The sequence below is a fragment of the Aulonocara sp. 'chitande type north' Nkhata Bay genome, linkage group LG17 (genome assembly GCF_057382095.1).
Source record: "Aulonocara sp. 'chitande type north' Nkhata Bay isolate Kocher_YH1m ecotype deep benthic linkage group LG17, A_spYH_male_GT1.1, whole genome shotgun sequence".
NCBI lineage: Eukaryota > Metazoa > Chordata > Actinopteri > Cichliformes > Cichlidae > Aulonocara > Aulonocara sp. 'chitande type north' Nkhata Bay.
The window spans coordinates 24,371,142-24,384,632 of NC_141360.1; the positions used below are offsets into that span (position 1 = coordinate 24,371,142).

The 13,491-nt window shown below is 43.6% G+C and overlaps 2 protein-coding genes across 3 annotated transcripts in view; one reads left to right on the forward strand and one right to left on the reverse strand.

The window, feature by feature from the left end:
* Window positions 1-8,675, forward strand: part of LOC147310114 (laminin subunit beta-1-like) — a 31,498-nt gene extending 22,823 nt beyond the window's left edge. Inside the window, exons 24-33 of one of the 2 annotated variants that reach the window (XM_086268612.1) lie at window positions 4,041-4,410; window positions 4,488-4,672; window positions 4,821-5,062; window positions 5,135-5,338; window positions 5,430-5,574; window positions 5,677-5,884; window positions 6,265-6,406; window positions 7,407-7,583; window positions 7,662-7,821; window positions 8,144-8,675. In XM_086268612.1, the coding sequence (XP_086124738.1) occupies window positions 4,041-4,410; window positions 4,488-4,672; window positions 4,821-5,062; window positions 5,135-5,338; window positions 5,430-5,574; window positions 5,677-5,884; window positions 6,265-6,406; window positions 7,407-7,583; window positions 7,662-7,821; window positions 8,144-8,280 (1,970 nt within the window). In that variant the 3' untranslated portion in view covers window positions 8,281-8,675. The remainder of the gene's footprint in view (window positions 1-4,040; window positions 4,411-4,487; window positions 4,673-4,820; window positions 5,063-5,134; window positions 5,339-5,429; window positions 5,575-5,676; window positions 5,885-6,264; window positions 6,407-7,406; window positions 7,584-7,661; window positions 7,822-8,143) is intronic. The other variant, XM_086268613.1, reaches the window with a different exon arrangement.
* A 723-nt stretch (window positions 8,676-9,398) lies between these two features.
* eri1 (exoribonuclease 1) lies at window positions 9,399-13,031 on the reverse strand. Its single transcript, XM_086268614.1, has 7 exons — window positions 12,656-13,031; window positions 11,565-11,746; window positions 11,258-11,474; window positions 11,080-11,163; window positions 10,897-11,006; window positions 10,695-10,809; window positions 9,399-10,192 (listed from the first exon to the last, which is right to left on the reverse strand). Exons 1-7 carry the CDS (start codon window positions 12,728-12,730, stop codon window positions 9,950-9,952), a joined length of 1,026 nt encoding a protein of 341 aa, XP_086124740.1. The 5' UTR covers window positions 12,731-13,031; the 3' UTR covers window positions 9,399-9,949.
* Window positions 13,032-13,491: the final 460 nt, after the last annotated feature.

A 13,491-nucleotide genomic window follows, 5' to 3' on the forward strand; every position in this document is an offset into this window, starting at 1 on the left:
TGCTTTTCCTGAACGAGACATTTAACAGGCATAATATCAACTAACAACAGATGGAAACTAAACAAGTAGGTCCAAGAACCGAGCCCTGTGGGACTCCACATCTTATTAGATCAGCTGATGAAATAAAGTTGACCGCAGTGACTCTGAATACTCTACAGGTGAAGTAGAAGTAGGATGAGACCCATTTGAGTGCCTTTCTGCTTTGGTCAGCCTCATTCCTAAGTCTCTTGAGGGAAATGCTACGGTCAACTATCAAATGCTGTAGTAAGGCCTAGTAAAAGCTTTATCCTCCTGTTTCTGCTCCTCCTTACTTTAGAGGTCACCATGGTGGATCACCTTCCTCCATCTCACCCTGTTTCTACCATCTCCTTCTGTCACACCAACCTTCACCACATTCATGAATCTCCTCTGAGGCTCATTTCCTCCTCCCTGGCAGCACCAATATGTCTACTATCCCTCCTCTGCACATGTCCGAACCATGTCAGTCTTTCCTCTCTGACTTCACCAGTTAAAATAAGAACAGTAAGATTACCTGAAATTGAAGCCAAAGTAAAGCGGTTTCTGTACTGCCAGAGAGGTTGTTGTCTTTCATTACCTCTACGAGCTGCTTTATAACCACTTTCTCAAGAATTCTTGGAAGTGGGGGTAATTTGGAGACAGGATTGCAGATATGGGGCTGTGTTGGTTGGGTAAAATAGCCTGGGACATGGACAGATCAAAGGGCTCCAACTTCAAAAACCTGCCTGTGCAACTTAGATGAACTTGTGTCAAAAACGTTTGTTTCTAAAGCCCATTAAAAAGAAAAACACCCTCAGTGGACCAAAGTGCTGTAGGGATTATACAAAATATATATATGATATACAGTCACTAAATCAACAATGAATATATGTTAAGATCAAATAAAAACAAAGTGAGTAAGATAAACGGCAGGCTACCCTGCTCAATTAGTCGTGAAAGCAAGCAGGAAGAAATCGTTTTTTAAAAGTGGTTTAATGTGTTGAGACTGAGCTCAAGACTGAGCTGTGAAAAACAGATTCTTCCAAAGATTCTGGAGTTTGTTTCAAGTAAACCTGTGTGGGACACAAGTGCAGTAAAAAACTACCCGATGAACACAATGAAGTATTTCATGGTGAAGCAGACAAATATTCGGAGGTTAGCGGCACCCTGAAGCAGCATCTAGTCTAGAAACTACTCCGAAATTCATCATATCAGCTTGTTTTTGCCGCCCCCAGGTGGTACGTACGGTCTGATGGTACGGTGCTTATTTTTCCTTTGCCTTTTGTGAAGTTTTTGTAGCTCTAAACATCTCACAAGCTTATATAACTTTCTAGCAGCCTTTTTGCCTTCTGCGCCACAGAAAGGGAAACTTAATGAGGCTCCAGCCCCTCTGAGACCCTGAATAGGGAAGGAGTTAAGAAGGACATGCCACTGTGGCCTTGTTTTTATTTTTATCAGTATTGTCTTCACACTGCAGACCTTCAGTCTTACGCTGAGCACCAGCAATACCCTCACTTCTATTTCAGCACGTTGGAGCTAAACCATCACTATTCTAATACTTCCTGATGTGTCCTTGTGGTTGGATCTTAGTATTCATGTTCTCACAGGATGTTATTCTTGTGACTCAGTGGGAGACCAGCAGCGATAGCTTTGAAATGGTTTCCAGATGATTCGGCTTACTCCGACAGCAGTTACGTGTCGGTAGCACTCAGTCAGCCGGGTTGGCGCTCAGCTTTGTTTTTGGATCCTGAAAATTTTTATTGTCTGCGAAACAAACTGCCGAAGAGTCGATCTGCAGTAAAGTGTCCCACAGTAGCTGGCTCACCCTCAGAGAAAGAGAGAGCAGCAGGGGCAGCTGGATCTGGGAATGACCTCTTCTCATGAGAAACAGATGTTCTCCAGAATTCCCAGGCTTCCCATTTTCGCCACGGACAAACACACAGAGGAAACAGGAATATGAAATATTCCCATTGAATTCTCTGATGGTCTTTTAAGCCTTGAAAGCAGCTGGACTTCACCTCCTTTCTGCACAGATGATGAAATAATGCACCAATTTACAGGAACACTGTGGCCTCCTCAGTGAGGAGTGTTATATGTATATGTTGTATGCAGATAAAAAAAAACGCCTCAGATTTACAAGTGTCAGCGGTTAAAATGTCTTTTTAATATAATAGTAGTGTAGCTTTTCTCAATTAGTAACCAATAATCACCATTTACATTCATCCATGACTGTGTTTCTGCAGAAAGATGTAACAATTCAACCTCATTAAACCAGAGCCTCACCTTCTGTTGCATAAATCACACAAATATAACCCCAAAAGGTTTGGACGCTCACTGCATAAAATAAAAATAAAAACCAGAAAATCTCATTTATACACAGTAGAATATTGAAAAACATACCACATGTTTAAACTGAAAAAATGTACAATTTCAAAGCATCCCCTCTTCTTTTTACAACAGTCCACAAACGTCTGGGAACTGAGCAAACCAGCAGTTCTCATCTGAGGGAGGATTCCAGCTGCTCAGCAGTCCTCAGTCTTCTTCTTAGTTTTTTTTTCTTGATTACAAATTCCAGACTTCAAACTGAGCATTGATATCAAGCTGTATGATCCCTCTCCTCTTTAGTCTAGAGGATGCGGGGTCCATGTTTTCCAAGAAAGAATTTAAAATTTCAGTTCGTCTGACCTCAGCTTTCCACTTTTACTCAGAGAAGACAGCGGTGTTTCTGGATCATGCGCACATGTGGCTTCTTCTTTGCATCACAGAGGCTGGATTTATAGATGGCACAGAGAACTGTGCTCATGCAGTGATCTCAGTAATGACAGAATCATGTCTGTTTTTTAATGCAGTGCTGTCTGAGGGCCTGAACACCACAATCCAGTGATTTTTGGTCTTGTCTCTTGCGCACAGAGATTTCTCCTGATTTTCTGAATCTTCTGATGTTGTTATGACATAAACTGTAGATGACAAGATATTCAAAGTCGTCATGATTTTACCTTGAGGAATGTTATTGTAAAATTGTCGGACAATTTGTAGACAGTTTTTTTGCAGATTGGTGAACCTCTGTCTGTCTCTAAGATGTTCTTTTTTGTCAGCGTTAATCTCATTAAAATTATGGTAACGGCATAACCGCATTAACGCGGCAAATGTCCGTTAGCGAGTTAGCGCGGATCGCCTCGTGCGTGGGGCTGCACGGCAAGATTAAGGAGATTAACGCTGACAGCACTAGTTCTTTTTAAAGTGAATTGGTTGCAAAAATGCTCCTCAAGCATTTTTTTTTGCTCCCTTTTTCTCTGAGACATACTGCCATCAAATGTTTCATGAAATAATCAAATGTCTCAGTTTAGACATTTGATATGTTCTCTATGTTCTAAGTACAGGAACACTGATGGGGAATATCTGTCAGACTGTTTTTTCCTTCTTTCTGACACGTGATATTCCTTTTTTTCCCCCCATGGAGCGACCGAAACCTGACCTTCGAGGTCATATTCATGTCTAAGTTTATTTACTGAAACCATTTGAGGTTAAATAAACTTTAAGTGACTTACTTCCCAAGGAGACAAAAACTTGAAGATGTTTTTTTTGGATTATGAGGGCTGCGCGTAACTTACATGTTTTTACTGTTTTTATTGTTCTGACATTATAAAACTTAAAGTTGAAGGTTAGTTCTAAACACTCAGCAAGAAGGTCCTGGGAAGGTTGCGTCCTCCTCGTGTCTGCATCGGTTTCTCTATGTAAGGTTAACTGCCATTGGTTAACTGCAACAGATTGGTGACATGATTTGAGTCTGCCCTGCCTCTCGCCCTTTAACACCAGCAGGAACAGTGCAGAAAGAAACACTGCTATGTTTTTACCTTTATTTAAGTCCCTATCGCATTAAATCTGCTTCAGTACTGCATTAAAACTACAACAAATACAGAATATAAAACTTGATATACAAACACAAACAACAAAAAACTGTTATTAATTAAACATTTGGGTTGTTTCACCCTTGGGAGTCGTTTTTTTAGTTGGCGTCTCCACCTTCCTGTGTGTGTTTCTAGCTTGTGACTGCGACCACCGGGGGATCTCCAGTGAGCAGTGTCATCGTGCCACAGGGCAGTGTACCTGTGTGGAGGGCGTGGCGGGCCCCCGGTGCAACGAGTGTGCTAGGGGTTACCACGGTGAGTTCCCTGACTGCAAACCCTGCCACAAGTGCTTTGCGGCTTGGGACACCGTGGTCGAGGAGCTGACCAACCAAACTCGCCGACTGGAGGCCAAAGTGAACGAGCTGCAGACTGTCGGAGTGACGGCGCCGTACAAAGAGTTGATTGGAAGTCTCGAGAGAAACTCCAAGGCTGTCAGAGACATCTTGGAGAGCAACGCCGCCACGGTGAAGCTGGAGCAGATACAGGAGCTGATGCATCAGATAACGTATGCACACCACCAAACAGAGGCTTACTTGGGGTTGTAGCAAGCAACTGGTGTTTATTGTTTCACTGTGCTTTTAGTGGTGTGATGTCCTATCTCAATGGAAAGCTCAACACAACCGAGGAAGCCTTGGAACTTCTTCAGAGTGATGCAAATGCCACCGATGCAGACTTAGACGTGCTGACTGTTGAGGCAAACCAGTTGGAGATGAGCGTCCAGAGGCTGAGACAGCAGGTGGACGACGCCAAGAACGCCAACATACACGGTGAGAAATCAAGTGCTTCAGCCTAAAGCTTCACTCTTAGACCTTTACAGCTTAGCCAAGACAGAAAGTCGGCACGTTTTAATCGGTACATCAGTACTACATTTCCGTCCAGCCCTGTTTCACTGTTCCCTAACTTTACTGCTTCCAGGTGCCCTGGAGACTATTACTGCTGCGCACATGCAGTCTAGGATGGCAGAGCAGCGCACCAATGCTTCTACGAGCGACCCTGGCAACACAGTCAAGCAGTCAGTTGCAGTACGGAAAGCCACGGAGGACAAACTGAGCAGCACGAAGAAGGAATTTGACCGAAAACAACAGAGAAACATGCAGAAGCTGGACAAGCTGTCCAAAGAGCTCGATAAATTTAGCCTGTCTTCACTAAGTGAAAAGGTGAGAACACGGGAAGATCGCATCTGTCTATCACACGTTCACCTTTGTTGGTAATTCTGTCTTTCTCTGAAGATTTGTGGTGGAGCCTCTGAAGGTGATGATGGCTGCTCCACCTGTGGCGGGTTGGGCTGCACCAACGAGGATGGAGCGCCTCGCTGTGGAGGAGAAGAGTGTGGAGGCGCTGTCACAACCGCTCAGACGTCTCTCAATTCAGCCAATGAGCTGGAACAGGCGATCCTAGAAGCTATGCAGGAGGTAGACAAGCTCTCCAGGATGGTAAGTGAACATGGTCGTCGTGTTATAATGTGGAACAGCTGCAGGTGGATGTGAGACAGGTAACCTGGACCTGTGTGGACACTCTGCTCAGGTGTGGGAAGCGAACATCCGAGCAAACGAAGCCAAAGCGAACGCTCTGGAGGTGCTGATCAAATCCAACCAGAGCAAAGAGAGAGTGGAGCAGAGCAACGAGCAGCTCCGCAACCTCATCAGGGAGATTCGAGATCTTCTCATGAGTGAGTTTCTCCTGTACACGTCTAGTCTTCACAATGTGTAAAAATTTATGCACGTTTCTTAAAATAAAACGGTTCATTTATGTTTGGTCTGCGTTTATCCAGATGAGAAAGCAGACGCGTCCGTTATCGAGGCCTTGGCAAACGAGGTTTTGGCTCTGGAGATGCCGACGTCGGCCAAGAAGCTTCAGGAGCTGACGGACGAGATCAGGGAGAAGGTCACCACTCTGACCAGTGTGGAGACGATCCTCAGTCAGAGCGCGGAGGATGTCATGGCGGCCGAGTCGCTGCTGAAGGAGGCTAAGGCTGCAAGGTAACACGTGACGACTGACAGGATGGAAAACAGGAGGAACGGGATAAAAAAATTCAACATGAAAAAATCTTTTTTGCAGTCTTACAGGTGGCAATATTTTTGCTTTCTTCTGTAATTGTTGTAAACATTTTCTTGGACTACGAGCCAAATGCAGGACATCAGAGGCAGGTGATTGGTCAAAATCTAAATCCTTGTTACCAGTTTGAGCTCAAACACAGGAGGTCAGTCAGTGAAGCGGTCAGCGAGCAGCCAACTGCAAATTTAAAATGTGAAAAACAAGCTGTTTTAGCTCCTCCCCCTTTGAACTGACATTCTTCTGATTGGCTGCCTCTGACAGAAATGTGTAAATAAACCCATCTTTCTTTCTCCCTGTCTGTCAGCGAGAAAGCGTCTAACATGAAGGACACCGCAGAAGTAGTTAAGGCTGCCCTGGACGAGACCGACCGCGCTCAGAGCATCGCCATGGACGCCATTGAGTTGGCCCAGAACAACACCAAGGGCACCATGGACCTGCTGAACGCTGTACGGCTGACCTCAGTGATGATGCGGTTTGATTCAGTGACTCCGTTTACTGTTTCGGGATGACAAAAACAGCACAAAGTTCAAGAGATGGAGTCGTACGTTGTTGCCGTTTTAGAACGGTCTGCCTTGTTTTCAGTAACAACTGACTTTAAAAACAATATTTCAGTCAGGAAACGCTCAGCTTTGATTTAGTTTAATCACAGTGATATAAAAATGTTTTATTGCTGTCGGGTGTTCGGACGTAATATTTTTATTTTAAAAAGCATTTTTAGTCTAAGCTATTAAAAATAAACATAAAAAAATAACAAATTAAATTAGAAACTTTGAAAAAATAAAAATAATATAGCAAACAAAAGTTGAATGTACGTAAAGGAAACTGACTTACTAATGCCTGACAACGCCACCCACAAAATAAATTATAAAGATACAAAAGGTATTCAAGTTTAACTAAAATTAAACTAAACTTGAAAGATTGAATGAGCTCCAAAAACTTCCTGAAACTGAACTGGATTCAGAAAAAATATTTACAACTAAAATAACCCAGTTTGGATCAACAAGTCACCAGCTACTTACCAATCAAATCTCTGGAAAATAGCCATCCCTCAGATCTGTGGATCACAGGAGGGTCCAAAGATTTTTAATAGCATCTGAAGTCTTTAGCTTTCCCCGATGATCATCAGTAATAAATATAGATGTTTAAAGATAACTTATTATTCTATATGAGTTCTGTGACCTTATATCTTATGCTATAGTTGGGTTTCCTTCCTGGCATTGAACAGGCTAAACTTTAGCCTGTTTTTTTAGCTGTGGTTGGTCAGAAGCTGCCAGCGCCGCTCCTTTCATGTGAACACACAGGAGAAACTCTGGCTTAATAGGGATGAGATGCAGGTGAAATTAATGATGGTGGGATTAGCAGAAAGAGTATGAGGCAAACCCTGAACAGTTAAAAAGAAGAAGTGAAAAAGAAAAGACAAGATAAATCTGTGCATTTGTGCGTCAGGTGGAGTCGGAGACGGCCAAGTCGGAGCTGAAGCTCAGTAACACCACGGGCCGCCTGCTGCAGCTGGAGAGGGAGGTCGGCCTGCTGAGGCAGAACAACCTGGAGATGGAGGAGATAATGGTGTCGACTGAGCAGACGACGCAGCAGGCCAAAGAGGACGCCGAGGAAGCAGAGCAGGTCTCACAAACGCGCGCATCCGTGTTGGTTTGCATGTGAATCCACTCCTGCTGCAGTGCGTTTTTTTTGTGTGTGCAGGAGTTCAATGAGAGGCTGAAGGATAAATTCGCTGAGGTGGAGGACCAGGTGGAGGTTAAAGGGGAGTCGGTGCAGCAGGCGAAGAGGAGGGCAGACGAACTGCAGCAGGAGGCCATAGAGCTGCTCAATCAGAGCAGCAGAAAGCTGGAGAGACTCAAAGGTGAACACTGTTCAGATAAATGTATAATAACTCTGTAGTTTTGTCTTCTGTTCTTTTAAATGAATGCATTTCTAACAAACAAGAAGGGAGTTTGCTCTCTTCCTGTTTGTTTAGATCTGTTTCTTTTTACATTATTGGATCCTCTCCCGTTAAAAAAATACACAGAAGCACATGAAATAATCTGCTACGAACCAGCCGACTGATCTTGAGTCAGTTTCTGAAGTATGATCAGATATATAAAAATTAAGAAAAAAATATTCCACTTGTGCAAGAAATTTAAACTGTTAAAAAAGACAGTTTTGTTTTTGTGTGGCGTTTTCAGAGTTAGAGGTCTCCTACGTGGACAACCAGCGCATCCTGGAGGCCAAAGCTAAAGAGCTGGCCGAGCTGGAGCAAGCCGCCCGCAACATGCTGGAGGAGATGAGCCGCAAAGTAGCGCTGTACAGCACCTGTTTGTGATGAAACCATCGCCGCCTTTGACTTTATTGACAGTGCCAAAGTGTCTGACGTACTGCTCCTACATGCCTGCTCCTTTTACGGCTGTTAAATAAAAACACTAATATATTTGACGTTGCCAAAAAATGTTTCAACGACAGAAAAAAAGCTTTAAAGCTGCCAAAGACCGTTAGAGTATTAAAGTAAGGAGTCCAGAAGGAAAGAAGCCATCATGACCTCGAAGCCAATATACCTGCATACGTTACTACAATCTGTGTTTAATTGTAACTAAATATCTATATTAAAAGGATTAACATTTCACATGTACTTAATAATCCAAAGATATCACTTGGACATGGTGCCTTAACAACCAGCCAATAATAAACCCGACTACAAGAAAAACACATGTCAGCTGGTCTTGTTTAATCTTTTGTGTTCTGGTAAAAAAACAACAGGGAAAGCTGTGTCTGCACTTCTTTTGATGATCATAGTACAGACAGTTGGGTCTGCAAACATACACATAAGTGTTAGATTAAAACAACACTGTGTTTAGTTTACACCCAGGTTTCCAAAGTGTCACTACTGGAAGCATGAGGTGATACCAGGACCCTACAGAGGTCACACAGGTAGTCCATATATATGTTCAGATGTCAGAAGGTTTGCTGTATCTCGCAGCACAGTCTTAAGAGCAGGAAGGAAATTCCAGGAGATATGCATGCACTCTAGAGTTACTCTACAGCCTTCCAAGAGGCCGCAGAAAGCCCCGAACCTATCAGCAAGCCCGCTATCTGCTCCTTTGTGCAAAGAGGAACAGGATGAGCAGAGCCAGAGCTACAAAATGACCTCCAGCAGGACAGTGGTGTGAAAGTCTGATCAGCGAGTCGGAAACAGGCTTCATGCTGGTGTCATAAAGGTGTGACGCCCTCTAGTGGGCCCCGCGCTTGCTGCCCAGCACTGTGGAGCCTGATTAATATTTGCCATAGAATACCGCCCCTGATGCCCTGAGAGCAGGTTTAGCCTGTCAACGCTTGCCTGCTGTAAGGCACCTGTGCCGAGCTTCTAAAGTGACTCGACTGCCTCTCTTGTCCCTTCAAAATTTGCTGAATCTAAAGCATGCATCACACAGAGTGAAGAAGATGAAAAACTGCAAACAAAAAGAGACATTTAATTTGCATTACTTATCAGATCTGCAGACATTTCAGTTGAAACAAATCCTCATTTATGAAACAAACATTAAATCAAGACATCTGTACACGTGACGACAGTACAACACAGGCTGAACTCCTTAATTACAGCTTTCTTTAAGAGGTCTATTTATGGAGCTGTCCGAGTCCACAGGACCGACTCTTCGACTCTCTGCGAGGAAAGCGGTGAGCAGTGTCATCGTGCAGCACCTTAAACAGCACAGCAGCATTTATGTGTTTTATTAGCACAGTAGTTTAAATTGTAGATATGTGTGTTCATGTGAAGCTGCAGATTAGGCTTTATTATGCTGTCAAGGGTAAAAACTGAATTCTCCCCACCACAAGACAACTGAAAGATATTTCTGTGATACTGTTGAGAAACAGCAGCGCGGTAAGGCGTGGCGAGGCAGACTTTTCCACCCAGAAAATGAAGGAATGATCCACTTTTAAAGATCTGGTGTAAAAGGAGACTTTGAGCTCCAGTATAAGTATTTTCAGTGGTCATGGTTCTAGTCCCTGCTGCGGGGGTTGTGTGGAGGCGGAGCTCCTTCCACAGGCGCCGAGCTGGGAACCGAGAGCAGCTGACCGCCGTGCATGCGCTCGTTGACGCGCAGCTGGCAGCCATCCTGCAGCATGCGGACAGCTATCCTCGCTATGTTGCGTGAGTCGTCGAGCCCGGAGTGAGGACGACCTTCGTACGTCAGGCCGAGTTTCTCCAGCATGGTGCTCAGCTTCGTCTGAGTACGCGGCACCTGGAGGAAGAAGAAGAAAATATGGCTGGTTAGCAGTGGAGACCTTTTATCATAGAAGACATTAGGACATGTGAGAAATAGCCAAATCTGTGAGGAGGTTCATGGACGGGACATAGGAAGGCATGCAGAGGGTTTAATGACTGAAATGAGCTGGAACAGTAAGAATACAGTACTGTGAAAAAGTATTTGTTCCCTTTTGCTTTTTTTTTTTTTCTTTCTTTGGGCTTTGATGTGTTGCTATTTGAGATATTTTAGCCTGCTTCACTTTGCCAGACAGGTTCTATTTGTGATTTCTTGATTCCACAGGTCTTGCAGTAATCAGAGCTGGGTGTGATTAATGAAATAAGGGTGCAGTTACTTTTTTTTCTTTCTTCCACACAGAGCCAGGTAGCTTGGGATAACTTTTTCCCCTAAATAAATGAAATCATCTTTGACTAATATTAAAATTAGTTTTAAAAATCTAAAACATGTAAGCGTGTCTGTACAAAGCCGTAAAATGTACCTTGTAGAAGTTTCCGTATGACTTTCTTATGTTTATCCACTTCTTTGCAAACGGAGGATATTTGATTCGGCTGACCCGACACTGGATGTTGAGGAACTTGCTCATATCCCACGACCTGTGGACGATGTTAAAGAAACGGCGCTGTAAACCAAGTGAGGAGAAGAAAGTAAACATCCTGCAGAAGCTTTGACGTGAAACCCACCCGTCAGTCAGGATGGCGTATTTGTATTTTGTCCCGAGTTCCCTTTTCTGAAGCCACGACACAACTCGCTGCAGGACTACTGGGAACGGGTCTGCTTCTTCGACCATTTTCTACCAACACAACACAGAAAAATGAGTAAATGACCCACACGTGTAATGTGATAGTGACGTGAACTCAACCGACCTGCGTTATTCCCGTCAGCTTCACACAGAAGTCTGAGAGCTGTGGGTTAAGCTCAGGCTTCACGTACTCCTGAAAGGTGTCCACCTGTGCAGAACATTAGAGGAACATCATTATTAACAACAACAGAAACAACAACAACAAAAGACAACTCCTGATTTAAGTCACAATCTTTACTAACAATCTCCAAGGTGTGCGTGTTGATGAGAACCATAGGGAACTCAATGATTTCGTGGAGGAAGTCTGAAGGATTGTCCTCTTCACATGTGGCTTCAAAGTCCACCACACAGATGTAGTCGTAGTACGTGTCGGTGGGGCCTCCCTCTGCCGCCGTCTGCATCAGCTTCTGTTTCTTATAGTGGCTCTTCAATCTCTTCTTCATCACATCCTTCACTCCTCTGCACACACCAAGAGAAAAACTGTTTGGTAGAACACTTCTAAGGGACAAGCACGAGTGTTTGGTCCTCAAACATTTATTAAAAACTCACCGTGTGTCGAGCTTTAACTCCGCTAACTTGATCCGAAGCTCCTCCTTCGTCATGCGGTTGATGTGGCCGTTGGCCAAAGCAATCTCTTTGTACACCGGATGGCTGAAGTCACCCTTCGACTGAGACGGGGACACCTGAGGAGCAGATTCTCCCGCAGGACACAGCCTGCTGCTAGGCTTCTCCTGAGGAGGAGACGTGTGGGTCGTTATGTGTCAGAAAATGATGTAACTCTACAAATTTGGCCATCAAAAACACAGAGAGCATGGATCAATGGTTTGTTTGGAGGAACAGATCATTTTAGAGTGAAGTCCAACAACACATCAGATAAGATTATCTGCAAAAGAAAGTAGATAGCAGTTTCTGAAATACTGAGACCTATCTACTGGGATTTTCCCACAAAACCATCTCTAGGAGGTAAAAGGAAAATAGGCAGACTGTTCAAACTTAATGCAACCATGCAGAAGAGTAGGAAGGTCAAGTGTACAGAAGAGCATCTCAAACCTAGAAGCAGGAGACGACCACATTGGGTGCCTCTGCTGTCCTCTAACAGGAAACTAGTTCCTTGACCATGACAGTGAGTTCTCTGACCTCACATGGCCTGCACAGTCACCAGATCTCAATCCAACAGTCGCATCATGGATGAGCACCCACTGTGCGATGCTATCCTGATAACTTGGAGCAAACTTCTTGTTGATTATGTGCCTTTAAGAAGTAACACTGAAGGAAAACGGGGTCTAACCCGAGAATAGCGATCTCTTTAGCTTAAAAAAAGAATAGCTCAGTCAATTAAAATACAACACGACAAGATGAAGTACACAGAGCAAGAGAATCGGGGTCGATTTGCAGGGCTCACATTAACAAAACACTGTGATGTAGCTCCCGTCTACTTCAAATATTTTAGTATTAATTACTCCAATACAAGAGTAACTAAAAGTAACGCGGTTTCTAGTCATTTTCATCAAGTCGGCACCAAAGAACCCAACGGGACATATCTCTCACCAGCCTGTCTTTGGTGTCAATGAACGCACCAGCCAGTTTACTTCAACGCAAACAGCGTTTACACGGAGCAGTGATTCTGCTAGCTCACCCACCTTCTCCTGGTCCTTCACGCTGGACGTCTTCACATTGTCCTCCTGGCCGTGAATGTTCTCCTTGTGTTCGTCCATTTAAAGCTGAGGTTAGTCCAAAAGTTGCTCAGATCATTTGAAAACAACATAAATTGAAGGCTAAACCAGGTCTGCTGCTGCTCCGGCTAGCCTCAACACATTAATGGCTGAAGCAGCTACCGCTAACCAGCGCTGACACGTTCAGTTAACGTCAGATATTTCGCATAAATCAACCACGGGAGTTTTTTTTTTTTTTTTTTTTTCAGACAGTAAATAATAAGGTGCCTTTGCTAAACCCACATAACAGCACTGAACTTTTCATTTTCATGAGGGGGACAGTTATGACAGCTTCCGCTTTGCGCCAAAACAGCAGCAACAGCGCTCACTATCGCCACCTGCTGCTGCGGATGAACGCAGCAACAGGTGTTTTTTTGTTTTTGTTTTTGTTTTGTTTTTCACCCAGGACAGGTGAACTCAACTTTAATGTCAGAATTTCTGAAAATAAATTTAAGAGAAATACTAGGATTTGAAAATCATAAATTTGCACATTGTAATCTTTAATTTTCGTAGCTTGAATTGAAGTCCTTTTCATGTTTTCAGCACTCGGTTAGTAAACACTCATAGTCTGTTTTTGTTGGGTAAAAAAGGTAATTTACTCTATTGGGAATACAGTGTAGCTAGATTTGTAAATAGATGCAGTAACTTTATGTACTAATAATGTAGCTGTTATCTATTACAAATCACCTGTGAACCTACAGCGCTAGTATTATAAAAATGTGTGCAATTATTTAGCCAGACCTAACCAGCTGCACATTTTGTTT